We start from the raw sequence: 16,642 nt of genomic DNA, 5'->3' as shown, positions 1-16,642 counted from the left end.
AATAACTGCCACAATTTATTGAGTGCTTTTAATAAGCCAAGAACTGATAAGCATTTTTAAAATGTTTATTTATTTTTGAGAGAGAGTGTGAGCAGGGGAGGGGCGGGGGGGGGACGGGACACAGAGGATCTGAAGCAGGCTCTACGCTGACAGCAGAGAGCTGTACGCAGGGCTCAAACTCACAAAACTGTGAAATCATGACCAGAACAGAAACCAAGCATCAGACGCTTAACCAACTGAGCCACTCAGGCACCCTGAACTGACAGGCATTTTGTATGCGTTCTTTATTTTAATCCTAAGGACAACCCTAAGTGGTGGAAACTACTATCCTCATTTGACAGATAAACTGGGAGAAGTTGACTTGCCCAAAGTCATATGGATGATAAGCTGCAGAGTTTGAACCCAGTCCTATTTATTTCCAAAGTCAATGAATTCTCTTAAGTACTCTATCATACTATCTTTCTATTAAAATAATCTAAGTTTGCATAACAACATGGAAAAAGCATTAGAAGCAAAATGCGTTAAGAAGTGGCCTTGGCCTCCAGATTTACAGGCTAGTGAAATTAGGAAAACCATACCTGGTATTCATAAGTTTGCTTGTGTGTTTGTCTTATAAGTGTATTTGTTAAACTTTGGTGTTTATATACCATCTGAGACTATCTTATGCTTCTAGACACCCCACAAACTAACTGGTCCCATCCCTGCACTATGGGAATGAACCGGGGAAGCAGCCTAGAGTGCCAAAACTTGCATGCATTTTTCAGTCCTCTGTACTGAATTGTACAAGATCCTTTCTATAGGAAACTTTCCCTCCTTGGAACCATTTAGGACATGTCTAAAGCAGTGGGGCAATTAGGGCAATATCTAAAGCGTAAGCATTATTAAGCATTAACACAGTGCATGCATTTATGCTTTTGTCCTTTTGTTTACTTGTAACTTTTATAGGCATTGATTCGATATATATTTCCAACAGCCTTTATGGTGAGTAGATGGTAGGCATTAACCCATGCATGTAAGATACAAAATGGAGGCAGAGGGGTGCCTGGCTGGCTCAGTTGGAAGAGCATGACACTTGTGATCGTGGGGTGTGAGTTCGAGCTCCATGTTAGGTGTAGAGATTACTTTAAAAAAATAAAAATTAAAACAACAAAATAGAGGCAGATTGGCAGTGTTCACTGTTGTTCAGCTAGAGTTAAAACAAAAACCAATCTTTTTACCCTCCAAACCACATTCCAGATACTAAATCAAATCCCTCCTGAGCAGAAAGAAATCTTTAGACCTTTGCAAACAAGGAATCTTTTTGACCTACGATTGGGTACTTTCCTGATGTGTCTACACAAGCCTCTCCTCCCACTCACAACTGGTGGTAATATTGTGTTCTTTGAAGTCCCTCACTGTATATTTCATTCATTCATAGTTTCATTCAACAAGTATTAAGTAGGACCTTCCTGGTTTGAGGCACTGGGTAGTTCTGTGTATTTAAAATTATGTGTAAACTGGTCTTATCCTAGCTTCTAAGCTCCTTGAGGACGGAAAGATCTTACCCGACTCTTCTCTAATTTACTCAAATGCCTAACACAATACTTGGCACTTGGTGAGTACTCATTAAATTCTTGATGACTTGAAGTCTGACCAAATTCCAGTTCAATCCTGTTCTAATTTCAACTGAATCAATAACACAAACAAAATCATTCCGTGACAGTATCCAACCCTTCATTTCCTCCCATTTCCCATTTCTAAGTACCACCTTCCCTGGTGCTAATTTTTTAAGAGAGAATCCTCACTTGGAATACAAGATCAGGGTCCTTATGCAAGTAAAAAACAAAACACTGAAAATAACTCACCCTCCGTGGAACTCCAATTGCTCTTATAACCAGGGCATGATGGGATAATGGGAAATGCTCTGGACCTGGCATCAGGTGGCCATCCCTGGCATTGACTTGTATCAAAACCTTCATCAAGGTTTACTGATTTGCATTATTCTCATCTATCCAGATTATAAACTCCTTCGAAGAAGGAACTGTTCTTTGTAAAGATCTAAATAAAACAGTTAATATTTTGACTCCGGATACCAATTCTACATACTTCTGGATTGGCTCATGTCAACTTGCAGACGCACGAGGAACCCTTGCTTCTACGTATGCCTTCCTTCCTATGCCAAGATAGTGTCACTGAGAGGGAAGTAATTAATTTAAAATGATCCTTCTGTTCTCTCAATCTGTCCTTCATCTCCCCAGGACCAACTTTGTCGCCATGGGGCAAAATGAAACCAATTGCTCCCAATGCAATGCTCCTTGAACAACTGGAATAACTAATCCTAGAAAACAGAGTGTGGTTCTGACATCAGGAACGGGACGAGCTCACTTGTGTGAACGTCACCTTCTAGGCAAACACTGGGGTCAAACTCGTAAACCACCAGAGGCACTCTGCTGGGGACTAGCAGTGGCTGCGAAGCCAGGAGTGCTGCTCCAGAATTTCTACTGGTTCAAGGACGCCAAGTCTAGCTGGAAGCGGGGTTCAGGGCATTTTGTAGAAGCCAAATCTGCACAGCAAGCGCTGCCTCCACGTTTTCTTAATTTGATAAGTCTGTAGTTCACTAGCCTGTAAATCTGGAGGCCAAGGCCACTTCTTACATATTTTGCTTTTAACACTTTTTCCACGTGTTGGGGGGCTTGGAGTTGATGAATCCCAACTCCTCTGTGTCGTGGCGCCACTTTGGGCGAAGGGAATACGTGATTCCGACCGAGGAAAGGTCGAGAAGTTTCCTCGGGGAGGGCCTCAGAGGTTTTCACAGTAGGAAACTGGATCTGAAGAGGGAAACTTCCCCCTGAAGGGAAAAGACTAGTCGTTCGTCGGGTCCGTGTGGCTCGAAAAGGCCTCAGTTCTCACTAATTCATCTCCTGACAAAACCACTTGTGAAAGCGCCAACGCTCCACGGTTCGGTCCGCGAGTCCGAGGAAACTTTCTGAAAAAAGAAATAAGACATCCATGCTGCTTCGCCACCACCTTGGAGCCTCTGTGTGACGCCACTGGCAAAAGGCCGCAGGAGCCCCGCTCATACGCCAGACCCTCCCCCGTCTCACCAGCTCTGGACTCGGGCCGCGCGCGCCCAAGCTGCGCGCGTGCGCAGACTGCCTGGCGGACGCGCCGCGCAGGCGCCGTGGCCATTTCCGGGATCTGTCAGCCGCTCCCTCTGGGCCCCGGTCCTCCGCCCGCGCCCGCCGGAGCCTGTTCGCGTCGACTGACCAGAGTCCGCGAATTCTCCGCTCCGAGCCGGTCCGGACTGCCCCGATCCCAGGTAAGGGACAGCAGGGCGAGCTTCTGGCCCTGTTGGCCTCCGGTGGCCCGGCCTCTCCCCAGACGTTCTTGAACCCGCGGGGGCGGTGAGGCGGGGGCTTAGGCCGCGGGGCCCACAGGCTGAGGGGCGGGCCGGGTCTCCTGGCCCGGCCTCCGGAGGGGGCGGGGGATCCCGGTTCTCGGTGAGGCCGGCCGAACCCGTGGGGTCTCCACCCTTGGCTTCTCTCTAGGTTCTCCAGCTCCAGACCTCTTCCAGGGCCAGAATTAGCGGCTCCTTCTCCTGTGCTTCCGTAACCCTATTCGCACCCCTATTATGGGCATTTATCACAATCTGTAAAATTGTGGTAAATGAAATCATCCTCCCCTAGTCGAACGTCACGACGGACCATTCCTTTCTTTAGCGTCTAGAATAGGTACTGCACCGCGCGGTGAGCGACCCTGGAATGTTCGGCTCCGTTCTAGGGCCGCCGTCAATCTTTCAGTTCGGGGGGGCCCTCCCGAACTCGAGAAAAAGACCTTCCCCCGAGTTCTTTTAAGATTCCCCCGCCCGAGTGCCTCATCTTAAGTCAGTAGTGCAGACTCGCTCCTCCCGCTGGCTCCGTGGAACCTTTTATACCAAAATTCCGATCCCGGCACCACCCCTTTTCGTTGGGGGACCCTGGGAAGATTGCTTCTTTGAGTCCGCGTTTCCTCACCTACGGTAGGAAGGTTCTTAGAGTTTTCTTTGAGGATCAAGTAACTTTATTTGCATTAATTGCCTAGACTAGTTCCTGGCCCAGAGTGTAGGCGCTCAGTAAATATTAGCTATTGCGAGTGTCCTGGGCATTCTGTGCATACCTATCTTCCCTTCCTTTGCTACCCTCCTCTCCCCGCAGACTTGAGGACCAGAAAAGTGTCTGATTTATTTATGTTTCTGGCCCTGTCCGTGTACTTACTACACTGCTGGGAACATGGTAGGCATGGTAATAAATTGTGGCTTAGAATCCTTGATTATAAAGCTATCTGTTGTCATACTGCAGCTTTAGAACGTGAAGGAAATGCTAACCTACTTTTATCTGCTTCGATGCATTGTCTAAATTAACTACGTTATCCTAGTTCACTCCCCCCCCTCCCCTTTTTAAATCAGTTTCATCTCACCTTTTGTTTTCTGGTGGGTCCTGGGTTTTCAGGTATCTAAGAAAAAAGGAGAGGCTATCAGTCTGGAAGGTGTTTTTACCGTGCTAGGGGGTGGGGGTAACTGGCTGCTTCCTACTACAGAGTATTCAGAGAGCTTCCAAGGTTAATTCATCTACTTATTATAATGAAAGGAGGGGAGTATCTTGGAAAAATAAAACACTTGCTTGGAGGAAGAGTGGCAGTATTTGGATCTAGAATCCTGTGCTGAAACAAATTCTCCATGGGGAAGTTTAAAATGATCAGCTGGTGAGGCTGGTGCCTGGCATTGAAACCTCATCTCTGAACCTTGTGGAGGGTGTGGTGATCTTTGTGGAGTACCTGGTATCACTGGGTTGGGTAATGAGAGCAATTAGAAACTGGATGAATCACAGTGTTAAAAACTTGACTCTAAACCGGCAAATGAAATTTTCACTGTATAAGTACTTTCAGGCTTCAGGGCCAAGAATTCAAAATGTATAGACATTTCCAAGTTCAGAGGATACTAACCAGTGTGTACTTCTCAAGGTGGAGAGAGCTAACTTAGTGAGCATCTATTTTGGGCTAGGCTTTTTACTACACGTTTTCATATGTTATCTCATTTAATCCTCATACCAACAGCCTTGGGATGTCAGTGATAACGTCAATTTTACATATGAAGAAAAATTTAGATTTAGGGATGTTAAAGTGACCTGCCCACGGTCTCATAGCTAGTATGTGCCCAAGCCCAGGTTCAAACCTGGGTCCCCTTGGACCTGGCAACCAAACATTAGGATGACTTTGTACTCAAAGCGATAGGTAAAGAAAGGAGGTGTGTTGTAGGGGAGTGCCTGGAATTATGCTATGAATTGTTATAAATAGTTGTTTCTCTCAGTGCTGTATAATAAAAGCTTTTCAATAGAAGCATGTTAAATTTAACATCGCCACCTTTTTTTGTTCTTAGGTTTTCAGGTCTCACTTAAATATTAATAACAGTTTAGAATTAGAATCATCAGCCTATGACAGAAGGTATCTTTATCTTGGTACAAAATTCAAGCTATTGGGGCGCCTGGGTGGCTCAGTCGGTTGGGCGTCTGACTTCGGCTCAGGTCATGGTCTCGTGGTCTGTGAGTTCGAGCCCCGCATCGGGCTTTGGGCTGACAGCTCAGAGCCTGGAGCCTGTTTCGGATTCTGTGTCTCCCTCTTTCTCTGACCCTCCCCTGCTCATGCTCTGTCTCTCTCTGTCTCAAAAATAAATAAATGTTAAAAAAAAAAAAAAAATTTTTTTTAAAAACAAAAAAAACAAAATTCAAGCTATTATTCTCCTGCATTCACTAATTTTGATGAATACAGAGTGTTTACTGGGTGTCTTATAAATGTAACAAGAGTATTGTCTTACCCTACAGACTTAAATTACCCACATGATTATAACTGAAGTATGTCCAAATATGGAACTCGAATGATATGACAAATTTAGAAATGTGATTTTAGAAGTAATTATGTTGTTATGTAAATGTTTACCTCTTTTTGCTACTTTGCTTAAAAAACTGAGTTGAGGGGCACCTGGCTGGCTCAGTCAGTGCAGCATGCAACGCTTGATCTCGGGGTTTTAAGTTCGAGCCCCATGTTGGGTGAGTTGAAGAATGAGAAAGTCTTTGCAGCTGTTCTTTTTTTAACTATACATGAAATATGTGCTTTTAATGCATGTAGATATTCACATTGAATTATTATTTGTAGGCCAATTTTGTTTAACAAATAAGCCTATAAAATATGCCCTTTGAACTAAATTGTTTTTAATTAAGGAGATATTTGTGACATGATATGTTATTGTGAGTAACTATGAGTTAAACCTGTGGTGATGGGTAAGCATCTGATACCAGAATAGAGAGAGAGAATCATGCGGTGAGCATCTGGAAGTTTATGTTTTAAAAACCACATTAAGCAGCCTCATATGAATTCATCTAAAACATTTTTTTTTTAATTTCCAGTTAGAGGCTTTTTCTTTATTTGTGATTTGCAGTTTGCTTTCTAGGACATATAAGAGTAAAGTCAGTGACCTAAATATCTTCACTTTAGAATAGAATGTGAAACACTGACATTTCTCTGCCAGTTCAAGATATCAGATGTTTTATTTAAGGGTGTGTTTAATCTGTTTTTGACCTTTGGATTCCTTTACAACAATTAACAGACATTTTTTCTGCTTTCCACTGAGATTGATTTCTGCTTTGTCTGCTGAACTTTCATTCTTCACTTCCTAACCTTCTGCTTTCCTTTCCATTCATTTCCTATTTGCATCAGAATTCTTACATTTTAGCCTCCACCCTAGGTGATCAGACTTGTACAGAAGTGTATTGAGGGGCGCCTGGGTGGCTCAGTCGGTTAAGCGGCCGACTTCGGCTCAGGTCATGATCTCGCGGTCCGTGAGTTCGAGCCCCACGTCGGGCTCTGTGCTGACAGCTCAGAGCCTGGAGCCTGTTTCAGATTCTGTGTCTCCCTCTCTCTCTGACCCTCCCCCGTTCGTGCTCTGTCTCTCTCTGTCTCAAAAATAAATAAAACGTTAAAAAAAAAAAAAAATTAAAAAAAAAAAAAAAGAAGTGTATTGAAACTTCAGAGTGTTGTGTGAGTGCTTCTTAGAAGTGATAAAGGGGAGAAGGATCTGGCTGCTTTAAAAAAAAAAAAAATCTCCTATTTCAGATAATGGTTGCCTCTTTGGTGGATCTAGATTTGGGTATCTATGAAGTAGAGAATTTTATTTGATTTTTAACTTAATGATGTGTCACACAGATTCCTGCTTTTCATTTTCAGTAAAAAAGCAGTGTGACAAATACCTGTGTAATACACCCTTTGTGTAGATTCACCAGTTGTTAACATTTTGCCACGTTTGCTCTTTATATATCTACTTGTTGTCCTGAGCCATTGAAAGTAAATCACAGAAGACATTGTGACACTTCATCCCCAAATACTTCATTCTTTATCTCCTAAGAGTTGGAACATGCTCCTAATGGCAGTTATCATAGTTAAGAAATTGGAAATAACTGCATATTGTTATGTAACATAGAATAATATTCATGTTTTCCTTATTGGACTAAATATGTCTTTTATGGCTGTTTTAAAAATATAGATTACCGTCGGGGCACCTGAGTGGCTCAGTCGGTTAAGTGACGACTCTTGATTTTGGCTCAGGTCATGATCTCATGGTTCGTGAGTTCTAGCACTGCGTGGAGCTCCTGCTGACAGTGCGGAGGACTCCTGCTTGGGATTCACGGTCTCCCTCTCTCTCTGCGCCTTCCCCACACGGTCTTTGTCTCTCTCAAAATAAATAAATAAACTTAAATATGTATGTAGGTTATAATCAAGTTTCATTTGCCGAGTTTGATTTTCATAGCTCTTTTAATCCAGAACAGCCTGCTTCACACCCATTGCCTTTTATGAATAGTCCAGGCCAGTTGTTTTCTAGGATGGCACATATTCTGGTTTGAACTGTTTATTCTCCCTTTGTGCTACTTAACTAATTCCACTCCCCTTTATTTCCTGTAAACTGGAAAGTAGGTCTGGATCTTGATTTGATTTAGAGTAAATATATTTGGCATAAATACTTGATAGGTAGGCTTGGCCATATTAGCAGGTTTCCCCAGGATAGTCCTGTGACCTATTGTCACAGCACTAATAAATAATACCCCTTTTTACTTTTGCTTTCTTGAAAGTATTCTGATCTAGATGATAAATTAAATGGTCACTATTTGTAAGTGGTGATGTGCACTTCACGTCACCTCCTGTCAGGAAGCCCGTCGTGTGAGATTGTTCCACTCTTCATGATACTGCATTTGATCCCTTGGTTAAGATAGTGATTGCCAGATTTTTTAAAAATTTTTTTTCATGTTTTTATTTATTTTTGAAGGAGAGAGACACAGAGCATGAATGGGGGAAGAGCAGATTGAGAGGGAGACATAAAATTTGAAGCAGGCTCCAGGCTCTAAGCTGTCAGCACAGAGCCTGATGCGGGGCTTGAACTCGCGAACTGTGAGATTGTGACCTGAGCGGAAGTCGGACGCTTAACCGACTGAGCCACCCAGGTGCCCCAATTACCAGATTTTTTTTTATTGTTAAGGCATGTTTTTCTCTTAAAAATTAGTAAGTATTCTGTGGGATGATAATTTGAGACTGTGTGAATATCCTGTTCCCCAACAATTTTTAACTCGTGGTTTTAGAGTCCCTTGATGACCCTTGACAGAATAAAGTATACATTGGTGGTTACAGTATTTGTTGTATTTAAATGATTAAGTTTTGACATTGAGATTGCTTCTTTTCTAATGGGACAATAATGTTTTATTTATCCTCAAATATTTTGGGATCCCCCGACAACTGAAATATGTATTGCCTGCCATTTTAAATGCTTTTTTCTGTTGCTTATTACAGCTTCCTATCCTTTGAAAACACTAAGAATAATGTCCCTGCATCAGTTTTTACTAGAGCCAATCACCTGCCATGCCTGGAATAGGGATCGTACCCGTAAGTATGCTATTAACTTTACTCCTTTATTTTGGTGCCTTTAATATTTTTATATGTAGGCACTTTTTTAGGGATCACATATTTCAGTGTCACATGTGAAAAGGGCATGACCATAGATTCAGAAGGAAACTAGGTCAGTCATTTGGTTTATATAGAGAGAAACTGAGGTCCAGAGTGTTGGAAGGACTTTCCAGCGGTTAATGTCAGAGCCATTGCTAGCATCCAAGCCTTCTGGCTCCTTGTCCAGTACCAGCTGGAGGATGGTTTATATCTGAGGCCCTAAGAACCCAGTGTCTGGAATGGTTGTGTAATATCACCACACTCATCCAATATTTAGTCCAAATACTAGGACCTAAATAAAAGCTATTACAGAAGCATATAGTTTACTCCTGATGTACTAAGAGTGGTATTAGCTAGTATTTAGCATATTATCTGTAATAAACTTGAGTTTCTAGTTTTCTAGCTGTAACCAACTAGAAAGGGATGGAGAACCCTCTTAGAAGTAGGGACACTACAGCAAGCGAAGTGACAGTATGAAAGAGGAAAAAAAAAAAAAAACCCTAAAAACAGAGACAGAAGTATAGTAGTGTGCCCATGAATTTTTTTTTTAATTTATTTATTTATTTTGAGAGAGAGAGAGCGTGCGCACACACAAGCCAGGGAGGGGCAGAGAGAGAGGGAGACAAAATCCCAAGCAGGCCCTGCACCATCAGCGCAGAGCCTGATGTGGGGCTTGAACCCACAAATTGTGAGATCATGACCTGAGTCGAGATCAAGAGTTGGGTGCTTAACCAACTGTGTCACCCAGGCACCCCTTCATGAGTTATTTTTAAATTAAGTTATATTCTGTAGCTACCTTTTTTTAAATAAAGCTTTATTGAAATATTCATATTCATAAAATTCACCCTTTTTAAGGGATCGGGGTCAGTGGTTTTTAGTACTGTATTCATAGAGTTATGTAATAATACCACTATCTATCTAGTTTCACAATATTTTCTGTCACTCCAAAGAGAAACTCTATACCCATTAACAGTTACTCCCAGTTCTCCTCAAAACTTACAGTCTTAACAACTACTGATCCACTCTGTCTCCATAGATTTGCATATTCTGGACGTTTTGTATGGGTGGAATCCTATAACATGAGGCTTTTTGCATGTAGCTTCTTTCACTGACCATAATGTTTTCAAGGTTTATCCATGTTGTACCAAGTAGGAGTACTTCATTCCTTTTTATGGCTGAATAATATTGTATAGACCTATAGTTTATTCATCAGTTGGTGGACATTTTAGTTGTTTCCACTTTTTCGCTATTTGAATAATGCTGCTATGAACATTCACTTACCAGTTTTTATGTGGACATGTTTTCTTTAAAACTTTTTTTTAATGTTTTCATTTTTGAGAGAGACGGAATGGGGGAGGGTCAGAGAGAGAGGGAGACACAGAATCTGAAGCAGGCTCCAGGCTCTGAGCTGACAGCACAGAGCCTGATGTAGGGCTCGACCCCACAAACTGCGAGATCATGACCTGAGCCAAAGTTGGACACTCAGCCAACCGAGCCACCCGGGTGCCCCTGTGGACTTATGTTTTCAATTCCCTGAGGGTATACCTAGGAGCTGAATTTCTGGGTCGTATATGGTAACTGTGTTGAGCATTTTGGGAAGTTGCCAGACTGTTTTCCAAAGTGGCCACACCATTTTACATTCTCACTAGTAGATGAAGGTTCCAGTTTCTCTGCATCCTTGTCAACACTTGTTATTGTCTTGTCTTTTTCATTATGGCCCTGTTCCCACTATATCCTAGTAGGTATAAAGTAGTATCTTACTGTAGTTTAGATTTGCATTTCCCTGATGACCAATGATGTTGAGCATCTTTTCACATGCTATTGACTATTTATGTATCTTCTTTGGGAAATGTTCAGATCCTTTGACTGTTTTTCAAATTGGGTTATTGGCCTTTTTATTATTGAGTTGTAAGAGTTCTTTGTATACTCTTGATACAAGTCCCATATGAGATACTTCACAAATATCTCCCATTCTGTGGGTTGTCTTTTCTCTTTCTTGATTCCTTTGAAGCACCAAAGTTTTTAATTCTGAAAAAGTCCAAATTATCTCATTTTTCTTTCGTTGCGTATGCATTTGCTGTTGTATTTAAGAAACCAGTTAATTCAAAGTCACAAAAATGTATGTTTCCTTTTTAGAGTCATAGCTTTAGTTCTTATATTTACATCTTGCATTCATTTCGAGCTAATTTTTGTATAAGGCATGAAATAGGGGCCCAACTTCATCTTTTGCCTGTGGATATCCAGTTGTCCCAACGCCATTTGTTGAAGACTGTCCTCTCCCTGCTGATTTGTCTTGGTACCTTTGTCGATAATCAGTTGACTGTAAATGTGAAGGTTTATTGGGCTCTCAGTTCTGTTTCATTGATCTTTATGTTTATCCTAATGTCAAGGACACTGTCTTGATTACTGTAGCTTTATAGTAAGTTTTGAAATTGGTAAGTGTGAGTTCCAACTTTGTACTTCTTTCTCAAGATTCTTTTCGCTCTTCTAGTCCCATGCATTTCTGTATGAATTTGAGGATCAGCTTATTAATTTCTGTAAAGAAGGCAGCTGAGATTTTGATAGGGACTACTTTCAATCACTCAAAATAAATAAATATTAAGAAAAAAATTTAAAAAAATTTTTTTAATTCAATCTGTAACATGATACGATGGTGAATCTAGAGCTTCTGGTTTGTGATCATCTCACAGATCTTTATAGTTGAGTTTCCTGTGTCTTCTGTCTTCCCTTTCCCATGTAAAAATGGGTTTTTGGAGTCTTTCCAGTTACTTTTATTTTTTTTTAAAGAGTTTTTTTTTAAAGTTTATTTATTTTTGAGAGAGAGAAAGCACAAGTTGGGGAGGGGCAGAGACAGAGGAAAGAAGTGAGAATCCCAGGCAGGCTCTGCACTGCCAGGGCAGAGCCCGATGCTGGGCTCGAACCCATGAACTGTGAGATCATGACCTGAGCTGAAGTCAAGACATTTAACCAACTGAGCCACCCAGGTGCCCCTCCAGTTATTTTTAATAGAAACTTATGATTGTCCTCAAGGCACCTGGGTGACTCAGTCGGTTAAGCGTCCAACTCTTGATTTTGCCTCAGGTCGAGTTCAAGCCCCACATTGGGCTCTGTGCTGACAATGCAGAGCCTGCTTGTAATTCTTTCTCCGCCTCTCTCTCTGCCCCTACCCCACTCGTTCTCTCTCTCTCTCTCTCTCTCTCTCTCTCTCTCTCTCCCTCTCTCTCTCTCTCTCTCTCAAAATGAACATTTTAAAAAAAGAAAGTTATGATTGTCCTTATTTAAACTACTTGATAAACTTAAAGTCAAACTTTACTTATTGTAGTTTGAAATTTGTAATGTTTTTCAGATTTAGATTTGACTTTTGAAATCCCTGTGAGCATCTTAGAAATTTAGAGAAATACATATAATCGGTTTCTAGAAAGTACTTGAAGTCTTAGGATTTTAGAGCTAGGTATTTATCTGGTTCCACAGTTTCATCTGTAAAACAGATACACCTTTCCTAAGGAGGGAAAGAAAGGTAATATAATAGAAGCGGGAACTAGTAAATAATTGATCTAAAGTTTGAGTCATAGATCCTAATTTTAATTTTGAGAAATTAGTGTTTTGGGTTTTTTTTTTTAGTGAATGAACTAGAAAGGGAGAAAAAATCAATATAAGTTCAAAAGTAATCTGTCATAAATATTATATTCTTTATATTTCAGATTGGTCCAAGAGATTTCTCTTGAAAATAGAATTTTATTTTGTGATTCATATTGGCTTTATTGTAAAGGAAGGCTTTGATGTATTTTATGAGCAGAGTCAAGTTTTTTTGATAAACTGATGTTTCCAACCTGGGTTCATGATAGCAGTGAGAACCTAGGAACCATTTTCAGTGTTTTGGAAATGCTAACAGAAAGTAAATATTTATTGCTAATAATGGTGGACAAGTGAACTAAAATATCAAATATCTTTACTGTGGGCTAATATTATATCAGCCAAGTATGATAACATTGTTCTTACTGGTTAGAATCTTTACTTAACAGTTGTAGATATCTCTGATAAAATGAATTTTTAAATTTAGTTTTTCTACAAAACATTTTTTTTAATATTTATTTTTAAGGGAGAGAACACGAGTAGGGGAGGGGCAGAGAGAGAGGGAGACACAGAATCTGAAGCAGGCTCCAGACTCTGAGCTGTCAGTACAGAGCCTGACGGGGGTGGGGCTCGAACTCACCGTGAGATCATGACCTGAGCTGAAATCAGATGCTTAACTGACTTGAGCCACCCAGGCATTCCTCTACAAAACATTTTAAAATATGGGATCCAAGTAGAGGTAGAAATAATAAAAGGAATTTTTCAGGGGTGAATATTAGGAAACTTTTTTTTTTTTTTTTTTAGAGAGAGGGCGCAAGTGAGTGAGGGGCCCCGGGGGCGGGATGGGGTGGGGGGGTTCGGAAGCAAGGCTTACCCAAAGCGGGGCTTGAGCTTACCCAAAGCAGAGCTGGCTTAGTTGGTGGATCATGTGACTTTTGATCTTGCAGTTGGGAGTTTAGCCCTATGTTGGGTGTAGAGATTACTTAAAAAAAATAAAAATCTTAAAAAAAAAAAAAAGCCAAGTGTAACATACCTCTTTTTTGGTCACAATTTCAAGTTAACTCTTGACTTTTTTCCTCCAGAGATTGCTCTTAGCCCCAACAATCACGAAGTCCACATCTATAAGAAGAACGGGAGCCAGTGGGTGAAGGCTCATGAACTCAAGGAGCACAATGGACACATCACAGGTAAAGGAGACATCTGTGAGCTTAGTGTGAGACTTGCAAATTGAGTGCTTTTCCATTTAAATTTTTTTTTAATGTTTATTTAATTTTTGAGAGAGAGCAAGAGACAGAGTGCAAGCTGGGGAGGGGCAGAGTGGGAGACACAGAATCTGAAGCAGGTGCCAGGCTCTAAGCTGTCAGCACAGAGCCCAACGTGGGGCTCGAACTGACAAACCCATGAGATCATGACCTGAGCCGAAGTCAGACGCTCAACCAACTGAGCCACCCAGGCATCTCTAGTGCTTTTCCATTTAAATGAAGAGCCTGATAAAGTAAGTCTACCATAGTATTTAAAGCTGTGCAACATTTATGGAATTTTCTTTAGAAAATTTGAGAAAACATCATAATAATGGTATCCGTTTTTAAGTGCTTCTTTTAGCCCAGCTGGTTCACAGCACTCTACTAGTGTTAGGGAAAACACTGATCCTTCTCTGAGGACTGAAGAGCTTAGATTAGGTGATGAAATGTGAAAGGAAAACTAGATGGCCCGTCAGCAGAAAACATAAGCCACACTGTGTCCCCAAGTGCTGAGGGGCCGCAGTGTCTTCCGGAAGCTTTCTGTATGTTGTTTGTGGCGGGGAGGAAGACCTTCCAAAATACTGAAAAGGACAAAGAGCAACATAACACCCACATTGCCCCCGCTTAGAATTAACAACTATGTCTCTTTTTTCCTGGGCCAGAAAACTGAGGAGACAAAGGTTTAATAATCAGGAGTGGCATTCAAGATAATGGTACAGTCCCCTTTCATCTGCCAGTCCTATCCTATTCCCATTCCCCAGAAGCAGTCCGTAATTCGGTATGACATTGTCCCAGTTCATTTTTAATACTTTTACATACATAGACACATATTTGTAAGCAATACAAATTTAGTACTATTGGCTAGTATTTTCAATGCTACACAAATGGCATCATGTTGCACATCTCCTGCAGCTTGCTTTTGCATCTCACGTCGTTCCTGATCTCTGTGTTCATCGAGTTTATTCCTTTTAACTGCTGTTTAACATTTCATACCTCATTTATTTACTCTTCTCTCCACTGAAGGACATTTAGGTTGTTTCCAGTTTTCCTTATATTAAAGTGCTAAATCAAGCAGCCCTGTGCAGATCTCTTTGTACACACGTGAATGTTTATGGAAGACTCGTACATCCTCACCTTTGCTAGGCTGGTCATAGTGCCTTCACCCCCACAGCCCTATAGGGGAGTGCTTACTCTCCTGCATCCCACACATACTGGATATGGTCAGGCTGTCTGATGAGTGAAAGGGTTGTGTCTCTAGAAGTTACATTTCCCTGATTGATGGAAAGGTTGAGCATATTTTCAGAAGTTTGTTAGCCATCTGGGTTTACTTCTCATACTTTACCGTCCATTACTCCTGACCATTTTTTCACTGAGTTTTTATCTTTTTCTTGTGGGTTTGTAGAAGACTGAATCTTAAAGCATTGCCTCTGAGGCAGATTCCTGGATGTACATTAGTTTTCATCTTTGACAAAAACTATTGATGAATAGATGGCTAATGGTGGCAAGCAGGGCAGTGCAGAGTTTCATTAAGGAACTGTCAAATAAGGAAGGAAAAAGAGTAAGAGAGAAAAATGGAGAATTTCTATAATGGTTTTCAGAATTCAGTGAACCAAAACCTGATATCATATTTCAAGAGCATGAATTGCTTTGTTATGAAGTGATACCTGGCCATTTTTATTTATTTATTTTTTTAATTTAATGTTTTGATTTATTATTTTTTTATATAAAAATTTTTTTTTAATGTTTATTTATTTTTGAGACAGAGAGAGACACAGCATGAGCAGGGAAGGGGAAGAGAGAGAGGGAGACACAGAATGTGAAGCAGGCTCCAGGCTCTGAGCTGTCAGCACAGAGCCCGACGCGGGGTTCGAACTCACGAACTGTGAGACCATGACCTGAGCCGAAGTCGGACGCTTAACCGACTGAGCCACCCAGGCGCCCCAGTTTTGATTTATTTTTGAGAGAGAGAGCATGAGTCAGGGAGGGGCAGAGTGAGAGGGAGACACAGAATCCGAAGCAGACTCCAGGCTCTGACCTGTCAGCACATAGCCTGACGTGGGGCTCAAACCCACAAACTGTGAGATCATGACCTGGGCCAAAGTCAGGTGCTTAACCGACTGAGCCACCCAGGCACCCCGATATCTGGCTATTTTTAAAAGAACATACTCACTTACTGTTATGTTCAGAAACAACTCTTGTTCTTGACCTTAACTCCTATAATTTTTTCTTTATCTATTTTCTGGCTGAGTTGATTCAACCTCTTGCTTTGAACACTTTGGTCAAGCACACCAAAACTTAATCTCCATAACCTTTCAATTACAAATTTCTCACTGAAGTCTTAGATTTTCCTTCTCCTCTCAATGACATTTACTTTTTAAGTGGGCAGCAAAGCGACTGATAGTGATTTTTTTTTTTTCTAATCATGACCCTGGAATTTTGCCTCTAATCTTCCAACATACTGACTGGCTTGAAGATACCCTCTCCCCAGAGAGAAATAGCGTGTTTTGACCTTCTGCACCCTTTATATTCTTTTCCCAGCAAAAACTCGTGACCATCCCTTCTTGCTTTTAAGTGATTTGTATATGGTGCTAGTGAGCAGCAGGGGCCAACTGACTGGACTACTGAACCAGCACAAAAGACATAATGTGTAATTTCTATTTTTGTTGCTGTTGCTTTCCCATGACCTTATTTCTATTAGGTTTGGCCTATTTTCTTTCTTTAAGTCCCTTTGCCAGTGGCATTATGGCCTAAAAATAAGAACATTCATACTTTAAATTGGAATTTGATCATTGGGAAGTACATTTAAGTGAGAAAGGGCTAAGGTGAAAGGC

The 16,642-nt window shown here is 41.2% G+C and overlaps 1 protein-coding gene and 1 long non-coding RNA gene across 4 annotated transcripts in view; one reads left to right on the top strand and one right to left on the bottom strand.

The window, feature by feature from the left end:
- Positions 1-3,207, bottom strand: part of LOC128774706 (uncharacterized) — a 54,927-nt gene extending 51,720 nt beyond the window's left edge. For 2 of the 3 annotated variants that reach the window (XR_008419110.1, XR_008419111.1), the window contains exon 1: positions 1,845-3,207. This is a non-coding gene — a long non-coding RNA (uncharacterized LOC128774706). Of the gene's footprint in view, positions 1-1,840 lie in introns of all 3 variants that reach the window. The other variant, XR_008419112.1, reaches the window with a different exon arrangement.
- Positions 3,164-16,642, top strand: part of ARPC1A (actin related protein 2/3 complex subunit 1A) — a 29,213-nt gene continuing 15,734 nt past the window's right edge. Inside the window, exons 1-3 of the mRNA XM_019422623.2 lie at positions 3,164-3,298; positions 8,845-8,937; positions 13,653-13,757. Coding sequence (XP_019278168.1) covers positions 8,874-8,937; positions 13,653-13,757 — 169 coding nt within the window. The 5' untranslated portion in view covers positions 3,164-3,298; positions 8,845-8,873. The remainder of the gene's footprint in view (positions 3,299-8,844; positions 8,938-13,652; positions 13,758-16,642) is intronic.

This window comes from Panthera pardus, unplaced genomic scaffold (genome assembly GCF_024362965.1).
Source record: "Panthera pardus isolate Hobbes unplaced genomic scaffold, ASM2436296v1 HiC_scaffold_4, whole genome shotgun sequence".
NCBI lineage: Eukaryota > Metazoa > Chordata > Mammalia > Carnivora > Felidae > Panthera > Panthera pardus.
This window is presented reverse-complemented; position numbering and strand designations above follow the sequence as displayed.